Source organism: Carcharodon carcharias, chromosome 4 (genome assembly GCF_017639515.1).
Source record: "Carcharodon carcharias isolate sCarCar2 chromosome 4, sCarCar2.pri, whole genome shotgun sequence".
In the NCBI taxonomy this organism is placed as follows: Eukaryota; Metazoa; Chordata; class Chondrichthyes; order Lamniformes; family Lamnidae; genus Carcharodon; species Carcharodon carcharias.
In genome coordinates this window covers 115,289,254-115,311,164 of record NC_054470.1, presented here as the reverse complement: position 1 = coordinate 115,311,164, position 21,911 = coordinate 115,289,254, and the positions used below count along the sequence as shown (strand labels likewise).

The 21,911-nt window shown below is 45.0% G+C and overlaps 1 protein-coding gene across 2 annotated transcripts in view; it reads left to right on the top strand.

Annotated features, from left to right (window-relative positions):
• The window catches only part of megf10 (multiple EGF-like-domains 10), a 182,173-nt gene that overhangs the window by 145,470 nt on the left and 14,792 nt on the right, over positions 1-21,911 (top strand). For both annotated transcript variants that reach the window (XM_041186308.1, XM_041186310.1), the window contains exons 14-20: positions 3,730-3,876; positions 5,227-5,361; positions 8,356-8,484; positions 11,615-11,743; positions 12,971-13,099; positions 17,371-17,499; positions 20,220-20,456. In XM_041186308.1, coding sequence (XP_041042242.1) covers positions 3,730-3,876; positions 5,227-5,361; positions 8,356-8,484; positions 11,615-11,743; positions 12,971-13,099; positions 17,371-17,499; positions 20,220-20,456 — 1,035 coding nt within the window. The remainder of the gene's footprint in view (positions 1-3,729; positions 3,877-5,226; positions 5,362-8,355; positions 8,485-11,614; positions 11,744-12,970; positions 13,100-17,370; positions 17,500-20,219; positions 20,457-21,911) is intronic.

The window sequence follows — 21,911 nt, the reverse complement described above, 5'->3', positions numbered from 1 at the left end:
AGTTCAGAAGAATGAGAGTGATCTCATTGAAATATATAAGATCCTGAGGGGACTTTGATAGTGTGGATACCAGGAGGATGTTTCCTCTTGTGGGGGAGACTAGAACTAGAGGACACAGTTTTAAAAAAAGGGTCTCCTTTTTAAAACAGAGGTGAGGAGAATTTTTTTCTCTCAGAAGGTTGTTATGCTGTGGAATTCTCTTCCCCAGAGAGCAGTGGAGGCTGGGTCATTGAACTTATTAAAAGCTGAGTTAGACAGATTTTTGGTAGACGAGGTATTTGTGGGTTATGGTGGGGGCAGAGACAGGAGAGTGAATTTGAGACCACAATCAGATCAGCCATCAGCTTATTGAATGGTGGAGCAGGCTTGCAGGGCTGAATGGCCTCCTCCTGCTTGTAAGTCCTATGGGCGGAATTTTACGGCCCATTCCGCCAGTGGGATTTTTTGGTCCCGCCAAAGTCGATGAACTTTTGAATGGCTTGTTGTATTTTCTGTGACACCCTGACGCGATGGGGCTGTAAAATTCCACCCTCAGTTTCAGCGTACGTTTTGAACTGATCCATGCGGGTGTTTCTGCTCCACACGAGACTCTTCCCACCCCTCTTCATCTCAACTTAAGAACAAACCTTCTATTTCTTTCTTCCTCATGTGTTTGCTTCCCCTAAAATGCATCTACACTATTCACCTCAGCCACCTCAGGTGCCTGTGGCAGCGAGTTCCACATTCTCACCACCACTCTGAGTAAAGACGTTGCAATCCCTATCGAGTTTACCTGTGACTATCTATTATTTCTGGCCTCTAGTTCTGGCCTCACCTGGAAGTGGAAATATCTTCTCTACATCCGTTCTATCACAGTCATGATTTTAAAAGTCACTCCTAGTAATCTTCTCTTTCCGAAGAGAAAAGAGCCCCAGCCAGTTCAATCTTGCAGTAATAATCTGGGACATATTTCAATTTTGTTGGTGATGAAAATGTACTTCCAGGTTTGTGCACACCGTATCTTACTAGTTAACAGATAGGTTTCAAACTATTGAAATGGAGGTTGTCTGCGATTGCTCAATGGGACCTTTAACCCAAGTCATGTCACTACTGCTTCAGATGAATGCTGAATTAAACTTAAGTGCCCCACGTGTGGAGCATCGGGCATGAAATGAATGTGCATTTTTTTTTTAAGAGCGCTGCCTAGCTAAAGTTTATCATGTCCACTGCGCAATTGCCTAGCAACTTGGAAGGCTCTCAAAGAGTTCTTTGTCCTTTTCATTGACATTCCATTCCATCATCGTACTACTTCTCAACATCACAACAGAGGCAAGGGTTCTGCTAAATGATCATATTCCTTCAGCTGAAGAGAAAAATTTATATATTCATTTATTGAAGCGAATGATAGTTATTCTCACAATTAATGAGAATCATTGGATTTTTTTAAAAGGATAAAGTTCTGTTTAAAAATTATGTTTCACTAATTTGCTTTATTTACGCTGTTACATAATACAGTGTACTTTCTGTGGGATCCAGTCAGCTTTCTCATCAGCTGTGGCCAAATGATTCATTCACTAACAAGACAGGCCCCATTGTAAGGCAAGTAGACACAATAAGGACTAAACTCTGCGATGGATGTTTACTGGCATTCCATTTAAAAAGAGATATTCACCGGTTGGTGCTGCAAAGATAAAAGACAAGATTGTTCCTGTTACATAAAATTTTCTATTTCATTAATATGTCACCGAGTTATGTGGCACATCTGCTTGTGTGGTCTCGGGTAATTTGTCACTACATTTATGAAATAAATTTTTATCGTTTCATAGCTGCGCCTGTAAACAGAACTTAGCAAGCTCCTGAGATAGGTGCATCATTTCTCCGCACTGCCCTGCTTGATGTAGTGTTTCCTGACTGTGCCACCACCTATCCGTCAACAATTTACTTCAAAACTTTCAGTTTATCACCAAAGACCACGAAAAAAACCTTCTGAAATTTAGAAAGCCTTGTGCAGCAGAGCCTGATTGATTGGCGGAACAGGCTGGAGGAGCTGAATGCCCACCCCCTTACTCCCTCAGTTCCCATCACTAACGTGACTAGAAGATGTTTTCCCTTTGCCTGTTATTTTCAAGAGCCTTATTTGGAACTGTTAATCCTTTGTTGACGGTGATGCATTGTTGCATTAGTGGCCTGGGAGCACCATGAATGAAGGCGTTTAGTCAAGCTCCCAATTTAAAACAGAAACTTGAGTAGATTGTTAATGTTAGGCCAAAGATGAGGGGATGGGGTGGAATTTCTTGTCCTGCCACAATTCTACCAGGAGGTGAAAATGGAAGAATAGAGAGCTGGTTGTAACTGTTTCCTGAAGTTTACAACTTTTGTGGTGAGGAGTGAAACCTCAGTACTACAACAACTTGCATTTATATAGCACCTCTAACACAGCCTTTCGCAGGAGAGATTATCAAACAAAAATTTAACACCAGGTCGTCTGAGGAGATATTAGGATAGGCAACCAAAAGCTTAGTCAAAGAGAGAGGTTTTAAGGAGCATCTTAAAGGAAGAGAGAGAGAGAGACGGACAGGTTTAAGAAGGTTTAAGCAGGAAATTCCAGAACTTAGATGAAGGTAGTGCCATCAACGACAGAACGATCAGAAGGCAGATAGTGTCAGGCAGGGAGTGCTGAAAACACATTTAAATTAGTGGTTCTGTCAAAACTAAAGCTGTCTTGGAAATCTTGCCCACCCAGTGAGGTCAGATGGATGGGCCTCCACATAATTAGGTGTAGACCCCATCTGCTGTGGTCCAGATAAGGAAATTGGCCCTAGGTCCCTGAAGAAAAGCATGTTTGTTTTCTGAAAACATTGTTAATGATTCAGCCTCCTTATGTAGGGAGACAAGGGGACCATGGTTAGAGAGGGGAGGGAGGCCCTGGAATTTTGATGAATGCACCATCGACAGCCATACCTTCAGCTGCCTGGGCCTTAAGCTCTGAAATTCTCTGCTCTAAGCTCTCTACCTCTATCTCCTTCTTTAGAAGAGTTTAGAAGAGTAAGAGGTGATTTGATTGAAGTATACAAGATCCTGAATGGCCTTGACAAGGTGGACATTGAAAGGATGTTTCCTCTTGTGGGTGAGTCCAGAACTAAGGGCCACAGTTTTAAAATTCGGAGTTGCCCTTTTAGGACAGAAATTAGGAGAAGTTTTCTCTCTCAGAGGATTGTGCGACTTTGGAATTCTCTGCCACAGAGGGCAATGGAGGCGGGGTCACTGAATATATTTAAGGCAGAGGTAGATAGATTCTTGTTAGGCAAGGGAATCAAAGGTTATCAGGGTTAGATGGGAACGTGGAAGTCGAAACACAAGAAGATCAGCCATGATCTTATTGAATGGCAGAACAGGCTCGAGGGGCCAAATTGTCTAATCCTGTTCCTATTTCTTATGTTTTTAAGTTGCTTCTTAAAACCTACCACTTTGACTAAGCTTTTGGTCACCTGCCTTAATATATTGCCTTATTTGACCCGGCTCAAATTTTGTCAGATTATGCTCCGATGAAGCACCTCGGGATGTTTTAGTATGTTAAAGATGCTATACAAATGCGAATTATTGTTGTTTGGCAAAGGAGAAACCATTACCAGTATAATAAAATGAAGGACATTGGTGTCTTAGCATTGATTAAGTGAGTGCCCTGTAAGTTTTGAATGTTGATTGACAGATTGTTCTAATTGACAGAGATTTCCTTGCTTCTGTGTTTAGGTATGCATTGTGATAGCGTGTGTGCAGAAGGACGATGGGGACCAAACTGCACACTGCCCTGTAACTGTAAGAATGGTGCTTCCTGCTCACCTGATGACGGAGCTTGCGAGTGTGCACCTGGATACAGAGGCACCACCTGCCAACGCAGTAAGAAACGCATCGATCTCTGGACCCGATTGAATTCCATTAATGAGCCACCCCCTACTTAGAACCATAGTTCTGAATTTTAACACCCAGACATAGGTTGGCTGGGGTCAGGTGTGATGCAAAACTTCTAAAAATCTCAAACCTGATCCCTAACCAACTGACTTCCATGTTTGACTGAGGTCAGATAAGGCTCAGGCATGAGGCGGGTTGATAATTCGAAAATGTTAATGAGTTTGGTAGCCTCTGATTTAACCTGCCTTGTAGGCTTTACAGTGGTTGACTGTATTTCCAAGAACTTGGGAGCTGAGGATAGCTTTGAGGAGAAGGTAAATTCCTTACAGCCTTGTGGGCCAAAAGGCTCAGGGGTGCTTCCTCCTGCATCAAGCTTCCCCGTCATCAAGGAGCCAAGGCAATAAAGCTGACATCCAGGCAGGGAACCTGTCAAGGACAAAAGACATACCCAATCAATGTGTTGTCTATCCAAGAAACTCTGCCCCAACCCCTGCCGACGCAACATCTAGACGTTAACATCTAGGCCATAGAATTGTACAACACAGAAGGAGGCCACATGGTCCATTGCACCTCTGCTGGCTTTCTATGACTAGAGCTCTTCCATTAGAGTCACCCCTGGCTTTTTCCCCAGAGCCCTGTTGCCTTATGGTGTGACTCCCACCACTTGTTGCCACGCAGTGTTGGGCACATGGGGCACCTGTACATTCCTGGACAGCGGTGTAGCTGGAGTGGTTCTGGGGCAGTGCGTGGGTGGGATGAGAGGGGGAAAGGCTAATTTCCCAAAAGCAACAAATCAATTTCGTTGGAAAAGCACAAACTGGTGTTTAGGGGCAGCTTTAATAACAAAAGGAGAGGTGTTTCTATAATTTTCTTCATCTGACCCCAGCATACCAGTGAAGTGCCAATTAACCCCAAGACCAACCTGAAATATTTAAATACGTCTTACTCAGTACAGGTATCAGGGCCACAAATAGTAAGCTGGGGCAGAAGGTTAAAGGGGGGATTTAATAGAGGTGTTCAAAATCATGAAGGGCTTTGAAAGAGTAAATAAGCAGAAACTGTTTCCACTGGCAGGGGTCTTCCTGTGTTTATATAGCACCTTTAAAACAGTAAAACACTCCAAGGTGCTTCACAAGAACATTATCAAACAACATTTGACACCAAGCCACGTAAGAAGATGTTAGGACAGGCGGCCAAAAGGTTAGTAAAAAAGGTAAGTTTTCAGCAGCACCTTCAAGGTGGAGTTGTTGTTGTAAAACTTTGGTACTGTTTCAAAAATGTTGCATTTGTGACCAGTGTTGTTTTGATTGATTGTGACCAATAATTTTTCCATTGCAGTCTGTTCACCTGGGTTCTATGGACATCGTTGCAGTCAGGCCTGTCCTCACTGTGTACACAGTAATGGGCCTTGCCATCATGTCACGGGGCAGTGTGATTGCCTACCTGGCTTCACAGGAGCTCTCTGCAATGAAGGTAGCTTTGTCCTTTTAAGCTGTACTGAAAGTTTTGGGGCTTCTGTTATGTTGAGTCCCACATTCAACTTGCGTTGAAGGAGACCAGAGGAAAATTAATCTTCATTTACTAACACTTGTCTCCCGGTGGCCTACCACCCTCCATAAACTTTAGCTCATCCAAAACTCTGCTGTCTGTATCCTAACTCACACAAAGCTCCGTTCACCTATCACCCCCAGTTCTTGCGGAGCTCCACTGACACCCAGTGCAGTAACACCCTGATTTTAAAATTCTGACCCTCATTCTCAAACCCCTCCATGCCTTCCTCTGTGACCTCCTCCTGCCCTACAGCCTCCAGGGTCTCTGTGCTGCTCCAATTCTGACCTTCTGTTTGTCTGATTATGCTCCCGCAAAGCACTAAGAATTATTTTCAACCATGTTAAAAGTGCTATATAAATGCAAGTTGTTGAGAAATGGCAATGGTTGGAATGAGAGACTAGTAACATACCAGAAATGTTGGGGAGCACAGGGTTTAGTAAGAGGGAGGAATTGAAAGAAATCAGTATTAGTAGAGAAATGGTGTTGGAGAAATTGATGGGATCGAAGGCCGATTAATCCCCGGGGCCTGATAATCTACATCCCAGAGTACTTAAAGAAGTGGCCCTAGAAATATTGGAGGAATTGGTGGTCATCTTCCAAGATTCTATAGACTCTGGAACAGTTCTTACTGATTGGAGGGTAGCTAACGTAACCCCACTATTTAAAAAGGGAGGTAGAGAGAAAACAGGGAATTATAGACCTGTCAGCTTGATGCTGGTAGTGGAGAAAATTCTACAGTACATTATAAAAGATTTAATAGCTGAGCACTTGGAAAACAGTGACAGAATTGGACAGAGTCAGCATGGATTTACGAAAGGGAAATCATGCTTGACAAATCTACTGGAATTTTTCGAGGATGTAACTAGTAGAGTTGATGAGGGTGAGCCAGTGGATGTGGTTTATTTGAACTTTCAGAAGGCTTTCAACAAAGTCCCACATAAGAGATTGGCGTGTAAAATTAAAGCTCATGGGATTGGGGGTAGTGGATTGAGATGGATTAAAAACTGGTTGACAGACAGGAAACAAAGAGTAGGAATAAATGGATCTTTTTCCGAATGGCAGGCAGTGACTAGTGGGGTACCGCAGGGATCGGTGCTGGGACCCCAGCTATTCACAATATAAATTAATGATTTAGATGAGGGAGCTAAATGTAATATCTCCAAATTTGCAGATGACACTAGTTGGGTGGGAGGCTGAGCTGTGAGGAGGATGCAGAGATGCTTCAGGGTGATTTGGACAAGCTGAGTGAGTGGGCAGATGCATGGCAGGTGCAGTATAATGTGGATAAATGTGAGATTATCCATTTTGGTAGCAAAAACAGGAAGGCAGATTATTATCTGAATGGCTATAAATTGAGAGAGGGGAATGTGCAACGAGACCTGGGTGTCCTCGTACACCAGTCACTGAAGGTAAGCATGCAGGTGCAGCAGGCGGTAAAGAAGGCAAATACCTTCATAGCCAGAGGATTCGAGTAAAGGAACAGGGATGTCTTGCTGCAATTAAACGGGGCCTTGGTGAGACCACACTTGAAATATTGTGTGCAGTTTTGGTCTCCTTATCTGAGGAAGGATGTACTTGTTACAGAGGGAGTGCAGCAAAGGTTTATCCAACTGATTCCTGGAATGGCAGGACTGACATGTGAGGAGAGATTGAGTTGATTAGGATTATATTCAGAATATAGAGTTCAGAAGAATGACGGGGGATCTCACATATAAAATTCTAACAGGACTAGACAGGGTAGATGCAGGAAGGATGTTCCCGATGATGGGGGAGTCCAGAACCAGGGGTCACAGTCTGAGGATACGAGGTAGACCATTTAGGACTGAGATGAGGAGAAATTTTTCACCCAGAGAGTGGTGAGCCTGTGGAATTCACTACCACAAAAAGTAGTTGAGGCCAAAACATTGTATGTTTTCAAGAAGGAATTAGATATAGCTCTTGGGGCGAAAGGGATCAAAGGATATGGGGAGAAAGCGGGAGCAGGCTATTGAATTGGATGATCAGCCATGATCATAATGAATGGCGAAGCAGGTTCGAAGGACCGAATGGCCTACTCCTATTTTCTATGTTTCTATGTAATTAAGTAAATAGAAAAACATAGAAAACTTATGGGTCAGAAGGAGGCCATACAGCCCATCATATCTGTGCTGCCTGAAAAAGAATTACCCAGCCTAATCCCACTTTCCAGCTCTTGTTCCGCAGTCCTGCATGTTAACCTACAGGTAGAAGGAGTAAGTGTTGACACCACTGTCTCAGCCAATGAGTTAGAGACAGAGTGGAATTTAACAGCAGGGTTAAGAACAAACAGCCCATTCTACAAGTCTATTTACCCAGCAAACAGTCCACAGTTTATTTAAAGAGTCCATAGAAGCTACCCCGTAAACAGAACTCATTCTGAAACTATAGCAAAATCTCCAGATAAGAGTGTGATTATTTCACCCGCAAAATGCAGTCAGTGGAGGATAGCTACACAGTACAAATTGTGTGCACTAAAATCAATCCCAGTCACTCCTTAATGGTGAGTGGAGGGTATAATGGGATTAACCAACCAAATCTATCCTGGACTTGTGCTGTTACTATAGGCAACCTGAAAAGCGTTGGAAAAAAATGGCTTGCACCTTATTTTCTGGAGCTAATTTACTGACAGTGCTATCTTTAGATAATCAGCCTGAGTGAAGGACAGTTACTGTTTGGTTAACCTGGAATCTACAAATACAAGGAAAGGATTGGGATAGGATTATACCTTCTCTGATTTGCAAATTTCCTTTAACATCAGTGTTGACACTTTTGAACTCATTGGCATTAGTTCTCAGATATTAAATAAGCAAGTACCATTTAATCAAAGCCATGTTGCTTCCCACCATTTTGTTTATGTTTTGTTTTCCTATGTCTAAAGCTTACATTGCTGTTTTACAGTGTGTCCCAGCAGTCGTTTCGGGAAAGGTTGTGCTAGTTTCTGCACTTGTACAAACAATGGAACGTGCAATCCCATCGATGGGTCCTGCCAATGCTACCCAGGGTGGATTGGAAGTGACTGTTCTCAATGTAAATATCAACATTTCTTTCTTTGAAGTTTCCTGTCGATTTCTTAAAAAGTTATTGTTCAAGTGACATTAAAAATTGTCAGTTCTCCTCCATGTTGCGATACAAATAGAGATCAATAACTATAAAAAAGAAATTCAAACTTCAGGTTGATGGCTAAAAGGATGATATGACAAGATTTCTTGTGTTAAGACCTTTACTGTAACAAACAGACTAAAAGCACTATTGACTAAGCACTATTTTTGGAGAAAACTTATACTTTAAACTACAGAATAGAACTTTCCCTTTCACTTTTAACAGAACTGAATAAAACCCACTTCACAGGTATGCTTTACACTGTCTCAAAAATAGTCTTTTGATTTTCCGAAATACAGTCCAAAGTGATTCTTAGATCCTGAAGGTTTACTGCCATTCTTTTCCTGCCCCATCCTAGTAACTTTTAACCTCAGAACTGAAGGTTTTTCCTAGAGATTCTCCCTCTATCTCAAGCTAGGTGAATCTTCCAGCCTCATTTCAAATCCCCATGAATTTGTTTTTTTCAATCCAAGCACGAACTCCCACCCGCACCCTGGACACTGAACCATGGAGATTTTCAGCCTCTAACTGCTCCTTCTCTCCCGGGTCCTGGCAGACTAACATTGTCTGTGAGCTTCAGGGATATCATAGAGACCTTTCCCCTCTCAAAGCCCATCTCCGTGGTAACATGAATCACATGGGCCTTTTATCCAGGTAGAAAGGATTAGCTATCCTTGAGACCCCAAATGTCTTTTATCTTGAAAGTCATTGGACAGTCTAAAGCATGACTGTTTACAACCCAAAATTCTCAAAACCTTCCTGGGACTCTGGAGACTAGGGGCAGGATTTTTCAGTCGGTGTGCGTGGCTGGGCCCAACACACTAACGTGTAAAATGATGCGTGAAGACATTGGGCGTGTGTCCCAATGTCATCGCGCTATCTTGTGATGTCTCGTTTGGCAGACGTGCGCCTGCCGAGATGTAAACGGCTTATTAAAGCCATTAAGGATGTGATTAAGGGAATTGTTTACGCTGCCCATCCAACCTTATGGTTGACGGGCAGGTGAAAAGGCCAAGCGGCCTTCCCGTTTTTTAGAAAACCTCATCCACGAGCGGGATGAGGTTTCCTAAAGCTTTTATTAATTAAATTTTTTAAATTTCCAAAATATAAAAACATATCCCATCTCATGTGACACAGTCACATGGGGCAACATGTTTAATTAAAATTTAAGCCATTTATTTAATAATTTCTGTAGCGGTTCAATCTCCCTGAGGCAGCTCCGTGCCTCAGGGAGATTGAAGCGCTCTTTCGCATGCATGCGCGCAAAGGAACGCTGTCCCTGACTCTCCCTCCTCCTCCTGCCCGAACAGGTGTCTGACGCTGGGCGGGCCTAAATTGCCCCGCCCGCGTAAAATGGCGGCACAGAGCCGCAATCGGCACCACGGCCTCTCCCACCAAGACCGCCTACCGCCTGAAAAATTCAGGCCTAGCAGTCTAGCCCCTGTAAATATAGATGCTGCTATTGTTGTCTCCAAGTGCCTCTTTCCAGCAAAACAACCCAGGTCTCCCTTTAATGTTGAACAGTCACGTCACCCAGGCCTGTTGTCAGGCAGACTTCAGAACAGGTCACATGACACCATTCAATTTATCCCAAATTAAAGACACAGTTCCAAAAAGTAACAATCTTATAAAATCTCATAATAATAACACCTGTATTGATTTATCCTTGTACAAACTGTTATTCGCACAAAGTCATGCACTCTGTAAACCCTTTGAGTATTTTAATTGTTACATTGCTTCATTGATACAAACAAATCATTCATAAGTACCGGTTGGGCCTCAACTGGAATATTGCGTCCAATTCCAGGATGTCAAGGCCTTAGAGAAGGTGTGGAGGAGATTTACTAGAATGGGACCAGGGATCAGAGACTTCAGTTAACGTGGGAGAGACTGGAGAAGCTGGGATTGTTCTCCTCAGAGCGGAGAAGTTTAACAGAGGCGTCCAAAAATTTGGGATTTTTGTGGGGAAGGAGGAACTTCTGGCATGAAGGTCGGTAAGCAAAGGACGCAGATAGGTAGCAAAAGAACCATAGGGGAGACGAGCAGAATTTTTTATGCAAGAATGTGCTGCCTGAAAGGGCGGTGGAAGCAGATTCGGCAGTAACTTGCGAAGGGAATTGGATAAATACTCGAAGGGAAAAAGAATTGCAGGGCTGTGGGGAAAGAGCTGGTGGGGAGTGGGGTGGGGGGGGGGGTGGTGCGGTGGGAAGTGTGACTGAGAGAATAGCTTTTTCAAAGAGCCAGCACAGACATGATGGACTGAATGGCCCCCTTCTGTGCTGAATTAACCTATGAATAGTATAAATATTTTTTGTTGATAAATGAATGCTGATGAGACATTCAGGGAAACTTTTTAAATGTTTATCCAAAGCTCTTCTGAACATTATTACTGAATCTGCTTCCAATGTCCTTTCAGGCAGCACGCTCCAGTTAACATTCTAAGACTGCAATGATTCAAAGCTCTTGGGAAAAAGTTATGTCGTGCAGAGCAAAGCTGCTCTTCAAATGTGTAGAGGGATTGATCAGATTGGGCCCATGTTCCCTGGAATTTAGAAGAATGAGAAGTGATCTCTTTGAAACGTGAAAAATTCTCGCAGTGCTTGACCTGGCAGATGCTGAGAAGTTGCTCTCCCCCTCCACCTCCCCCGACCCTGGCTGGAGAGTCTAGACCATGGGGGAGGGGACAGACTCAGGATAAGGGGTCAGCCATTTTTGACTGAGACGAGGAGAAGCTTCTCCATTCAGAGGGTTGTGAATCTTTGGAATTTTCTAACCGAGAGAGCTTTGGATGCTCAGTCATTGAGCGTATTCAAGACAGAGGTTGATAGATTTTTGGACATTAAGGGAATTAAGGGATATGGGAATGGGACAGGAAAGTAGAGTTGAGGCAGAAGATCAGCCATGGCCTTTTTGAATGGCAGAGCAGACTTGAGAGGCTGAATGACCTACCCCTGCTCCTTTTCTTGTGTTACTAAAGGAAGTTTCAGGGGGAAATTGAGACACAGCTGATAGTTAAGGCAGAAGGAGATGACACCGATCTTTCTATTGGTTTCTTTAGCCTGTCCACCTGGATACTGGGGCCCAAACTGCATCCACACCTGTAACTGCCACAACGGAGCCCACTGTAGTGCTTACGATGGGGAATGCAAGTGTACACCGGGCTGGACTGGACTGTACTGCACACAGAGTAAGGACCTGTTTGATCTCCCACCAGTCACTAGCTGACACTGTATAAAATCAAGTCTTTCTTTCTCTGTGTTTCTGTCTCTCTCTCTCTCTTTCTCTCTCTCTCGCGTTTCCAAGCCCCAGCTTATTCCCTGGCCCCTCCATTGCATTCCCGCTGGATTTAAATTGGGAGTGCACCATTAGAAACTGTTTTGAGTGTTTATTATTTTGGATTTTGGTGCTTTCTGGCACACTAAGGCTCGGGGATCAAGAAGAAAGAAAACTTTTACAAAGCAAAATACTGCAGATGCTGGAAATCTGAAGTAAAGACAGAAAATGCTGGAAATACTCAGCAGGTCAGGCAACGCCTGGTGAGAGAAAACCAGAGTTAACATTTCAGGTCTGTGGTCTTTCATACGAAGGAATTTTTGTTGTACTTGTGTGAAAAATCAGCGCTGAATTAATTATCTTGTCTGTCGATCATTGTCATACTGCATGGTCACTTACATCTTTTTCCTTACTCTTGTTGTGATTTCTGTGCTTATCTTTTATTGCTGCTTTCATTGTATAAAACCCTCTATGATAATTAATCTGAACCTGTGCAAGCTAACAACAGCACAGTGAGGGCAACAGGGTGTCTGGGACCTGAGTGAACAGGGCAATCAACGGGGTATCTCATAAACCAGTCAGACTGTAGGATTCAGAAATAAACAGGGTGAGAATTGAGAAGAAGGGTGGATTAAAGAGAGTGAATTCAATATCAAGTAAGCTAGAGAAAGAGAAATAAATTGAGGGAAAGAAAGATCAGATTGAGAGACAGAAATAAAGAGACAGAAAGGAAAAGGAAAAAAAAATACATTATTACCATCTCCAACAACAATTAAAACATTAAGGAATGAGATTCCACACTTGTACTTGAGAGATTGATTAGCCCATTATTTAAAGGGTATTTATGCTTGTAGTGATGACTTAGCTTTTGTGGTGTCTTTAATGGGAAACTAATAGGGAAATACAGCAAATTCCTAAAAGAAACCAGGGTGGATGAGGGTGTAACACTGTTTTCTTGAAGCTAATAGTGGGGTGGCACAATATGGGCAACAACTTTAAGATCTTCGCATTTAACAGCGCCATTAGTCTTGTCATTACTTTAACAATAAATTCGGGCCTGTTATCTATGCACCAGTGATTCAGTTTGAGATTATTTTTGCTGGCAGCTTTTCATGTTGCTGTTTTCTTTTTGTGACTACAGGGTGCCCATTGGGTTATTATGGCAGAGACTGTGGTGAACTGTGCCAGTGTCAGAATGGAGCAGACTGCGACCACATCTCAGGGCAGTGCACCTGTCGCATCGGATTCATGGGCAAACACTGCCAACAAAGTAAGTGGGAAATTGGCTGGATCGGTGGGAAAGGTGGAATCTGGGTGGGAGTGTTTGAGTGGAAACAGGGCAGAGGCATCATGAGCTGACTGGCCTCATCCTGTGCTGCATTGTTCTACGATCCCGTATGTGATGATTATCTTTTGCCTTTTGGCCGTCGTGTCCGTTCTGGCTCTCTGTAAGAGCAGTTCACCGGGTGCCACTTTCCTGCCCTTTCTCCGCAGCCCCGCAAACCTTTCCTTTTCAGATAATGATCCAGATCTCTTCTGAAAGCCTCGAGTGAACCTGCCTCCACCACACTCTCAGGCCGTGCTTTCCAGATCCTAACCACTCGCTGGGTGAAAACATTTCCCGGTGCTTTTTTTTTTGCCATTCACCTTAAATCAGCGTCCTGCAGTTTTTGACCATTCCGCCAATGGGAACAGTTTCTACTCTGTCCGGATCCCCGAAAACCTCTGCCAAATCTCCTTTCGACCTCCTGCCCAAGGTGAAAAGCCCAGCTCCTCCAATCTCCCTATGCAACTGAAGTTCCTCATCTCTGGAGCCATTCTCGTGACTCTTTTCTGAACTCCCTGCGATGCCTTCACATCCTTCTTAAAGTGTGGCACAGAACTGGACACCATACTCCAGTTGAGACTAAACCAGTGTTTTATATCGGTTCGAGTTATGTAGTTTCAAGTAACAGCCCGCGCCACTTAAAAGTATCCATGTCTAAAAGGAGCAGCGGCTTATTTTGTCCCCAAAAAGGCTTAACCATTATCCATTTACATTAATGCCAATTTCAAACTTGCTGCTTACAGGGCTGAGTTTTATGGCTCTGAATTGGTGGGAACGGTGGCTGTAAAATATGGCGAGCTGTCCAAACATCCATTGCTTGTGACAGGACCCTAAGATCTCTACGGTGTGAAATTCCACCCACAGCGTTTTAAGCCCTGTGCTTATTTTAGGCAGAAAAGGCTGTGCCTTGTTAAGGTGCCCTACACACACTAAAAGAGCCTTATTATTGAGACAAAATCCACTTCCCTTAGGCTACCATCTCCTCTGAAATAATCCAGATGAGTTCGCCCTTAAAGCAATAGCCCCCTCCCCACTTGCCCCCAGAGAGCATTGTCAATCTCCACCCACTGCCACAAGAGTAATTAGGGATGGGCAACAAATGCTGGCTTTGCCAGCGATGCCCACATCCCCATGAGAGAATGAAAGAAAGCAAAATGCTGCAGGTGCTGGAAATCAGAAATAAAAACAGACCGTGCTGGAAATGCTCAGCCGGTCTGGCAGCACTTGTGGAGGGAGAAGCAGAGTTAACCTTCCAGGCCTGTGACCTGATGTCAGAACTGAAAGAAGTTTAAGTATTTTCACTGTTTTTAAGCCAGTTAAAAGACAGGGGCATGTTGGGGGTTGATGGTGGCTGAATGACTTAAGGGATGATAGGGAAGGCAGTGGGACAAGTAAAGAAACAAAAGATGGGCCTGGAGGACGTGTGACAGAAGAACCATTGCCAGCACCTGCTGTCCAAATCCAAAAAGTGGGCAGGAATTACAGTCTGAAATTGTTAAACTCAACGTTGGATCCAGAAAGGTTATAAAGTGCCTGGTGGAAAGGTGAGGCTTTGATCCTCGACATTACTTGGAGATTCAGCGGAACAGCGTAAGAGTGCCGAGGGCAAAGTGAGAGCTGAGCAGAAGAATTAAAGTGGCAGAGGCGACTTGCTAACTGAGCGGTCCCGCTGGCCGACTCAACAGAGGTTTTCCATTCTGCAGTGCGGAGCGGACCAAACCCCCAGCAGTGAATCTCTGCCCATTAACAACTTCTCAGTCTCTTTTTCACACTGCATCCCCAACTACACTGCGAGCTCTAAATGTGAAAAACTGGTCACCAATTGACGCCTTGTCAGAATGGGAGAATCAGCCCGGAAAGGCAGATGTTTTATTGCTGAGCGTTCGGCCCCTGCTGCCACAGTACTGATGCCCCATCTGGTGGCGGTATGTTGCACTGCAGTTCCAGGTGCGGATTTGTATGGGTTCAACAACAATAGCTTACATTCGTATAGCGCCTTTAAGATAGTGAAACATCCCAGGTGCTTCATTGAAAAGATTATTTGGCAAAAATTTGACAACTGAGCCACATGGGGAGATATCAGGGCAGATAGCCGAAAGCTGGATCAAAGAGGTACAGTGAAATCGCAATGAGTCAAATTTGGTTGACACGAAATCCCAGTTGTGTTAAAGCCATCAACCATTCCCACTGGCAAAATAGCAAATCCCAAAGAACGATGCCATGATAAGCTGGAATTCCGCAATGGTAATTCCAAATTGGTCGAACTTGTCTAAGCTTGTCATATGACCATGCCAACCAATCAGAGCGGGGTTAGACCACACAAGAGCGTGGAATCATGGCATGCTGGGATAGCCACCGATTGAGATTGAGAGCTCCCCCTGAAAGAATGTGCAAAGCCTGCGAGCAGAGCTAAACCTGTGAGAAAGTTAAAAGCGCCGTCGATCGGAGATTGGGTTCAAACAGGTTACGGCTGCACAAGGTGTCGAGAATGAAGAGGAGCAGCGCTTTTCGCTCACCTGCGGGAGGTCGTGACGGCAGAGATAACCACGGAAACTTCCGCCAAGGTGGACGATGCCGTACCCTGCACGACGGAGCTGAGAGATGATGCCATCGTAGGTGCAGTACATTCTTCAATCTAGGAGCCCGGGGACCCTGAAGAGTCTGATGAATGCCCAACCACTCACCCAAGCAGAAAAAGATTACAGAATTTTCCCGGAGGTAACTCCCAACATTTTTCAATGGGAAGCTTTGTCCCTATGCAAGGTCAGGCCATTGTAAGGTGTGGACAAATTGAATAAAGGGTTTTTCACAAACTTACTGCTTCACTGTGTTTGCATTTGACATTTGAATTTGTTGTTTTCAACATTGACTGCATTTTCATTTGGGAGTGGTGTCTCCTCGGCTGTCATGAAACTCCGCTTAACGCAAACCTGTGGGCAGTTTTCCCGGGATTCGACTCATCAGGACCTTACTGTATGTTAAAGGAATGTTTTAAAGGAGGAATGTGAGGGAGAGGGGTTTGGGCATAGAATTCCAGAGCTTAGGACCAGGCAACTGAGGTGCCGAGAAGGAGTGTAGCATTGGAAAACATACCTCCTACCTGTTACAGGCATGCCCATTACACAGGGTTACCGGCTACTAATCTGTAAATTTGAAAGGTTTTCTATGGGACAGATTGCCGCCAAATTTCCTCCTTGTTACACCCATCAAATGTGCACGTTGGCACAGAGAGGAAAATCAGTCCCAGTACTTGAATTGTGCATTTTTAAAGTAAATCTCCAGCAAGACATGAGAACTAGTGAGCAGATTAACTTTGGGATGGCTGTTGCAGTTCATTATTAATGAGACACGCTGCCGTAAAATTTTATTTTCCGGCTTTGTTATGGGTCACAGCTTTGATTGCAATGAATCATCATTTGTCAAGCTGCAGCTCAGTATGTGTCAGTCTTGCCTTTGAGGTCAGAAGCTTGTGGGTTCAAATCCCTAAAGTGGGGCTGGATTTCAGATTTTAGGCTGACACTCCCTGTGCAGCACCAATGGAATACTTCACTGTCAGAGGTGCTAACTTTAGGATGAGCTGTCAGATAGAGCCCCTTCTGCCTTCTCCAATGAACGTAAGCAATCCCGTGGCACTATTTTGAATAGCAGGGATATTCTCCCCAGCGCCCTCAACAATATTTATCCATCAATCAACATTGCTAAAACGGATTACCGGCTCATTGTCGCATTGCTGTTTTCTGGGAGCTTTCTCTGTGCAAATTGGCTGCTGCATTTTCTGACGTTACAGCAGTGACTATGCTTCAACAGTACTTCATTAGTTGTAAAGCGATTTGGGATGTTCTGAGATCGTGAAAGACGCTGTATAGATGCAAATTTTTATCTTTTCGATGAAACAGTGGGACCCCACTCACCAAAATCTCTGGTAAACTATGAGCCCAATACCCCTCCCACCCCTGTAAAATTTCAGATGGGTTGGGGGCAGGTGGATGGGTGATGGGAAGACCACCCATTGGATTTTACATGACCCCTCCCCCCACTTTCAAACCGACCAATGAGGGAGCGTAAAATCCAGCCCTATGTGTTGGCCAAGTAAAAAATATTTTGATTTCTTGAACAACGATGAGCAGGTCTTGTGAGACCAGTCCGAAAGACTGGAGACCCCCAGGGGTGTTTGAATGCCCTATCTGACCACCCTTGCTGTTGATGTCTTGCAGGATGTCTGCCAGGGACCTATGGTTATGGCTGTCGACAGGTGTGTGACTGTCTGAACAACTCAACATGTGACCATATCAAAGGGACATGTTACTGCAGCCCAGGATGGAAAGGGTCAAAGTGTGACCAAGGTAAACTGTTCGCTCTCAGCCCAGTCACCGTATATTATATCGGTTCACAAGCTCACTTGCCTTCTTAAAACTTGAAGATTAATGAATCTCTTCGGTTTCAATTGCTACATGTTTATTAATAAATACATTTCAGTGTAATCCAAAATGCTCAGGCAGACAGAAGGCTGCTTTTTGGAATGGGGGGTGCTACATAGAAGTTAGGGGCCATTCAGCCCATTGAGTCCATGTTAGCATTTACCCTCCATGCGAACAAGTAGTTCCAATCACATTTCCCTGCCTTGTTCCCATGTCCCTTCACCTACCTTTCTAATCTAGTCCTGAATGTGATCATGGTTTCTGTCTCAAGCGCTAAGCCTGTGAATCCCACAGCCACACAACTCTCTGTGTGAAGATGCCTCTCTTGCCCTCTGTTCTAAATCAATTACAGTTAGTTTTTTTTTATCTATGATCGCTCCTCCTTGACCCCTCACCTTTTGGAAATGGTCTGCTTCTATCCTTACATAGCCTCCAGGGCTATGGGCAAAGCGCTGGAAAATGGGATTAGCATAGTCAGATCTTTGTTGGCTGGTGGGTACACGATGGGCCGAATGGCCTCCTTCAGTGCTGTAAATGCCTATGGGTCTGGAAACATTTCAATCAGATCGCCTCATGATGTGTTTTTCAAATGACAAAAAAATCAAATTCTCAGGTCTTACTCCATATTTGTATTTCTTCACGGCAGGCAGTACCCTCGTGAATCTTTGCTGAAGCCTTTCTAAAGCTTCGATATCCTTCCTATTGAGCTCTAACTGAGCTCTTTTTGCGTGATAAGGGCTCATCATTTTCAGTCGGCTTCAATATTGTAAACCTTGCAATGAAACTTAGAACTTCATCAGCCTTTTGAACGGCCGTGTTATCGTGGTGTGCAGCTGCTACAACCCTGTCTTCCCCCAAATCTCTTTGCCCTCAAGCGGCAATGAATCCACAGATATTTTATTTACCAAAGTGCATCACCTCACACTTAATGACATTGCATTCCATTTGCCACTGTTTCCTGTCACCTTGACATCCCCTATACACCATCCTTTGGATGACTAAAGAATTGACCATATCTTCTATTTTGGTATCAGGTCAAACACATGAACAAAGGAAGTGGGAGCATGGGAATACCACCACCTGGAAGTTCCCCTCCAAGCCACTCATCATCCTGACTTGGAAATATATCACCGTTCCTTCACTGTTGCTGGGTCAAAATCCTGGAACTCCCTCCCTAACAGCACTGTGGGTGTACCTACACCACATGGACTGCAGCGGTTCAAGAAGGCAGCTCACCACCACCTTCTCAAGGGCAGCTAGGGATGGGCAATAAATGCTGGCCCAGCCAGCGAAGCCCACATCCTATAGGTGAATAAAAAAAATGTTCACATTTTAGCTCCACACCCTTTTGATCCCTTTCCATAGCATTGCCTACCCTGTGAAGGGGCGTGGTAGGCTGAATTTAATGGCCATGACAATGGGCCCATATACTGGCAACCCCGCATAGCCATTCCTGGGCCCCCTGATGTCATTAAAAGTCATTTAGGTGCTCACTTGCCCGCCATCAGAGTTCCTGGCACCTACACAGCAAATATCCCACCTCCAAGAGCTGCCTGCCAATCAGGGACTGGCAGCTCTTCAGAACCGGTGGTGCCACCAGGAGCAGTGGCACCATCGGCACTGCAGGAGCCCCGGGTGGAGGACCATTGTGGAGGCCCTGGAACACAGGTAAGTGGAGGGAGCCTCATTGGTGACAGGAAGGCCTCGAAGACAGGGGCGGTGGGGAGGGGAGGAGGGAGGTCAGTTTAAAGGGCAAGGGTCAGTCTTTCCACTGGTGTTACCCTTGTCACAGGTGGATCCTGCCAATGTGTCCCGGCAGGAGAGACGCCACTTGCCCAACACCCAGCTTCCCGACGGCAGGAAGGTTCACCCATGTGGCGTGACGGCACCTATAAACCCCCCACCGCCACCTCTCCCACCCCTACTCCCAACCCTCCCACCCCACCCCCACCCCTTCACTGGTAGAATGCCAGTGGAAGCAGCATGAGACCCTTTCAGCCTTTATTGGTCTGGGAGAGGAAAGGCTGACTTCAAGCCTTTTTGGCCCTGCCCTTGTGGGGAGTCGGGAAGGCGATGGGCTCTCTACCACCTCCCTCCACCCTTCCTGCCCATTCAACAGGTCCACCTCCCAGCCCACCTCCAGGTGGTGAGGGAGAGGGTGGGGCGGTGGTATGGTGCATTAAATCACGCTCAATGTCAGCTTTTTGTCATGTTGGAGATCAAAAGCGCTGTGACCGAACACACCATTGGTCAATTTGGACAGGAGGCCGAGAGTCCTTGTGGACTTCTAACTCTTTTTAAACTCGTGTGTGCTAGAGTTAGTAATTTGATTTGAATATCTCAGGCTCCATGGAATCATGCTTCAGTGACGGCTGCTGTGATTGGGTTGACTCCGTAGAGGCTGGGAGTTTTTAATCAGTTGGTTACACCTCATGTATCGCGGCTAAAGGCAGGCTACCACTCCGACCAATGCGCTCTCTGCCTGCGGTTAGAGCGAGTGGTACAATCAGGCAAAAGAAATTCCGGGAAGTCCCTCTCTACTTCCCGCAAGGAACTCAACCCAGGAGCGACGGGGCTGATCCTGTGTTGTAGATAGCATGTAATTAAAAAAATAAAATAAAATGTTTTTGCTCCTTTCTTTCCAGCCGGTGTTATAATTGTGGGAAACCTCAACAGCCTTAGCCGGACCAGCACAGCCATCCCTGCCGACTCCCATCAGATCGGAGCAACGGTGGGCATCGTCATCCTTCTCCTGATTGTCCTCTTCCTCCTGGTGCTCTTCATAATGTATCGCCGGAAACAAAAAGGGAAGGAGGCCAACATGGCAGCCGTCACCTACTCACCCGCCCTCAGGGTCATGAACGCAGATTACTCCATTACAGGTGAGAGACTCCCAGCGCCCGAGCGGCCAAATATTGATCAGCCATTAACGTTCATTGTGGCGGATGCCAATGTTATTCCACAGGGAGCAATAGCCGGCTATCCGGCCCCCCCAAGCCTGGTCTGCCATTCAGTTAGATTACGGCTGATCCCCTATATTAGTCGCCCTGTCTTGGCTCCATTTCCTTTTAAACCTTACAAAAAATTATTAGTCTCCATTTTCAAATTTTCAATCGAACCCCCAGGCTCAAAAGCTTTGCGGGGGAGAGTGTTCCGGATTTCCACTCGGAGTTCCTCCGGCCATCACCCCTGAAAGGCCTGGCTCTAATTTTGAGGCCGCAGCCTCTTGTTCTGCACTGGGTCCCCCCCCCCCCCACCCCCAACATCCCCCTCCCCCCCACCCTCTCCAGAAGAAATGGTTTCTCTCTATCTACCCCTCAAATCTTTCAATTATCTTAAGTACGTCAATGATGTCACCCCCTTCCGCTACTAAACTGAAGGGAATGTGAGCCGAGCCTATGGAACCCACCCTCGTAATTTAACCCTTGCAACCCAGGAGTCCTGGTGAAACTTCACTCCGCTCCCTCGATGGCTAGTGGATCCTTCCTGAGGACCAGTGTCCAGACTGAAAGTAGTTACTCCGGATGTGATTTTGGGTTTGCAGGCTTCATCTTAGTGGCTTAAACTGAAACATCTGTGTTTTTGTGTGTATTCATTCTTCACGATCTGTGTCAGCAAGGCACCATCCCAACACGCACCGAGAAATCGGGTGGTGTTCAGTATTTCCTGATGAATTTGATGGACCAAATAGTGAGCCAAGACTAGTTAATAGGCTGAGGGCAGAGACAATCATATTTTTCCTTGGTATCATGTTAGAATCCTGCTTTGAAAAAAAATACAAAAAAAATTGTTTATGTTTAATAGTTCATTGAGTTGTTAATAGTACAGACTGATTTAAGAACAGGAGGAGGCCATTCAGCCCCTTGAGTCTGTACTACCATTCAATGAAATCATGGCTGATCTGTGACCGAACTCCATCTACCTGCCTTTACCCCACATCTCTTAGATTCTTGTTAACCAAAGGAATTATCAATCTCACGTTTAACATTAACAACTGATTGAGCATCTGTTACTATTTGTGGAAGAGAGTTCCAAACTTCTACCATCCTTTGCGTGTAGAAGTGTTCCCTAATTTCACTCCTGCAATTCCTTATATGCTACACACCAATGGCAGGCAGAAAGAGTGGCAGAGATTCCCAGTCAGCCATATGATGTTAAGAACATTGGAGCCATCACTATCCATAGCTCCAGACTCCCTGAGTGACCTGTGACACAACACCACCACTCAGCTGTCTACTGTCAGTTAATCATTCCAGAATGGGGATCAATGGGGTGTACAGAGATCTCAGTGGACATAAATATGACTTAAATATGATTTGCTACAACTTTAATGCCCT